Source organism: Thamnophis sirtalis, unplaced genomic scaffold, assembly GCF_051295495.1.
Source record: "Thamnophis sirtalis isolate CommonGarterSnake01/CBP01778 unplaced genomic scaffold, rThaSir2_p1.2 scaffold_4, whole genome shotgun sequence".
NCBI lineage: Eukaryota > Metazoa > Chordata > Lepidosauria > Squamata > Natricidae > Thamnophis > Thamnophis sirtalis.
The window spans coordinates 111,043,280-111,046,603 of record NW_028261384.1 but is presented as its reverse complement, the minus strand read 5'-3'; the positions used below and the strand labels follow the sequence as shown (position 1 = coordinate 111,046,603).

The 3,324-nt window shown below is 33.0% G+C and overlaps 1 protein-coding gene across 1 annotated transcript; it reads left to right on the top strand.

Annotated features, from left to right (window-relative positions):
• Positions 1-261: 261 nt before the first annotated feature.
• Positions 262-1,188, top strand: LOC148046200 (olfactory receptor 14C36-like). The gene has a single exon (XM_087711939.1). It carries the CDS (start codon positions 274-276, stop codon positions 1,186-1,188), a length of 915 nt encoding a protein of 304 aa, XP_087568065.1. The 5' UTR covers positions 262-273.
• Positions 1,189-3,324: the final 2,136 nt, after the last annotated feature.

The window sequence follows — 3,324 nt, the reverse complement described above, 5'->3', positions numbered from 1 at the left end:
GATTTGAACCGCTGACCTGCTGATCTAGCAGTAGCCTGCAGTGCTGCATTTAACCACTGCGCCACCTTGGCTCATATATATGTATATGTATATGTATATGTATATGTATTGTCTATAGTCTAATTCTCTGTTCATTTCATCCATGCTTTATGATTCTTTTTATTTTCTGTTTCCACAATATATCAAATTGTCACTTAACTAAAATGTATCTAACTTCATCTCTCTCTTCTGCTTTCTTGCAGTTATGCCCTGAAGGTTTGTCCTAAATGACATATGGAGAATCAAACCACAGTATCTTACTTTTTGCTCCTGGAATTCTCAAAAAAATGGCATCTGCAGCTTTTGCATTTCTTCTTGTTCTTTGTGTTATATCTTGCAACTGTAACAGCAAATCTTCTCATTATCTCTGCAGTAGCTTTTGACCCGCAACTGCACAGCCTCATGTACTTCTTTCTCATGAATTTGGCTTTGCAAGACCTGGGCATTGTTTCAGTCATTGTCCCCAAATCCATGATCAATTCTCTCATGGATATCAGACACATCTCTTACTTTGGATGTGTTGCTCAAGTCTTTCTCTTTCTTTCCTTTGAAGCTTCTGATTTCTCCCTTCTGACTGCCATGGCATATGATCGGTATGTTGCCATTTGCCATCCATTGCACTATGAGACAGTGATGAATTGGAAAGCCTGCACTGAAATAATAATTGTAGTGTGGATTGTTGGACTTCTGTATGGAATGTTGCATACCATTGGGACCTTTTCCATCCTTTTTTGTTCTAATGTAGTCAATCAATTCTTCTGTGAAAGTCCACAATTGCTAAAACTATCCTGCTCTGGTTTAAATCTACTTGAGGTTGGAATTGTTATGGCCAGTATCATTGCTTCACTAGGCTGTTTTACTTTTATTATTGTATCTTATGCAATGATCTTCAAGGCAGTGTTAAGAATCCCTTCTGATCAAGGTAGACAAAAAGCCTTATCCACATGTATTCCCCACCTTACAGTTGTATCTATGTTATTATTAAGTGGATGTTTTGCCTATGGGAGGCCTCCCACTAACACACAATCTTACTTAGATTTTTGGTTGACTGCTCTATATTCCTTCCTTCCACCCTTGCTCAATCCAATCATCTATAGCATGAGAAATAAAAATATCAAACATGCTCTTTCTAAACTGTGGAGATTCTGACAAATTATTTTAATATGATTTATATTTTTTTCACAGTTCTCAATTTTCTGGTTTTTTATTTCTATGAATATCTGATATGTTGCTTAGTAAATGTCCTGCATTCTAAATTACTTTCAATGCACTCTACAGATGATAAATATGGATGTTTGCCAGCACTGGCATTCCACAGGTTGATAATTCCTGATGTTTAGTGAAGTGAGGCTTAGGGTATAATGTGAAAGAGGGAGGTATCTTAAATCCAGAGCAGTCTTAAATGATGTGGGTTAGTATTCTCTTTCCTTTCTTGTATAAAATACCTTCCCTCTAATACTGGACCATAAAATGGCTAGTCAAAGCTTTGGCTTTTCTAAAAGTACATGGGCCTCGATTTCATTTCCCTCTTTAATTAATCATTTATTCCCTAAGTTTGATATTTTGCAGCAATTGACTGCCTGAACAATTCTATTTTCTGTGCAACATTTTTTGGGAAGGGATTTGCTATGGCTTCCTTTAAGGACTGAGTTGGGGGACTGGCTCAAAGACATCCAGCTGGCTACACTCCAATGTCAGAATTGTAGTCCTGCTTTGTAGTTCCCCAATGTTTTAACTTCTGTATCAAACAGATTTTCAGTATCTTTAGCTGAGTCTATTTCTTATTTCCCTTAGAAAAGTTTTGGCAAAACCAAACACCTGATAGGGTGAAAAGGTTGTATGAAGTGATACTGTATCTCACAACCTATTAGTAGTCAAGAGAAATGAAAATTCAAGAAATTAAATTAGTATGATACATGTTTCTAATGAAGATAAAAATAATAATGATAAAAATAAGATTTCAAAACTCTTATAATTTCATACAATGTAAAAGAGATAAGACATGTTCTCTGCTCTAATACACAGACAAAGGAAGATACACAGATTTGTATTAAGAATGATACCTTACTGAAATGTCCTTGAGAAATAATGAATTCTATCCATCCTACAGAGAGTTGCAGAAAACCAAATCTATGCATCCAATAAAAAGAAAATTGCAATGCTGTGAAACATTATCCCTTTTATGTATAAATGGGAGATTTTAGTGTACATGTAACAGGAGTGGTTCTAGCATCATAATAGTGCTATACTGATGTTGCCTATGTGATCACTCTTACCTATAGACACTGCTGTTTTTCTTTCTACCTGCTTAGCTGTCAGGACCAATAACCAGACCAGACATTAAGAGCTCATTCAGTTGTTTTATTGACTAAGCCTCTACAAAAGAATGTTCTCAATCTGATGGTTGGCACCTGGATGAGACTTGATAAGGTCCAACAGGATTGGATTGGGATTCCTGACAAATTCCCCTTTTGACCTCCCATATATATATATATATATATATATATATATATATATATATATATATATATATATATATATATATATATATATATATATATATATATATATATATATATATATATATATATATATATATATATATATATATATATATATATATATATATATATATATATATATATATATATATATATATATATATATATATATATATATATGTGTTGTACTTCCCAATATATTCCCTTCCCTGCCTCTGGGATGTTCAGCTTTTCTTCCTTTTCCATTTGTCCCAGTGAAAACTGCAGAAAAAAGGCATACACAGAAAGTCAGCCATCCTACAATCTGCCTCTAGGGATTTGTTTATTCTTGTATCTTACTTTGTATGTTCCTTAAAATTTTTAAGATTTACTTTATGCTTTACTTTTTTTTTTTTACTTGAGTAAAGAAATAGTGAAATATGAAAAGACTGAAAACTATTTCTTTGTGCTTTGTCATATGAACTTTAATGCATTCTACTGGGGAAGTGCTAGTGACCATTATCACAGAAGAAATTCTATCCTTACCTTATTGCAGGGAACAATTCATTGCAGAGAGCAACAGTTATTAACCCAGAAAACTATCTATATGTACATTGATTTTCTAAAATATGTGTCAGATTTATATAGAAAGAGAATTTATATAAACTCTCTAAATCTTATTTTCTTTGCTTTCTTTTCTGTGAGTTTTCATATTGATTTATTTATCATATCAATTTACTGTATTGTTGTACTCTATGTATTTTATAGTTCCATTTGGGTTTATCAGTCATTCTATGAACCTTGT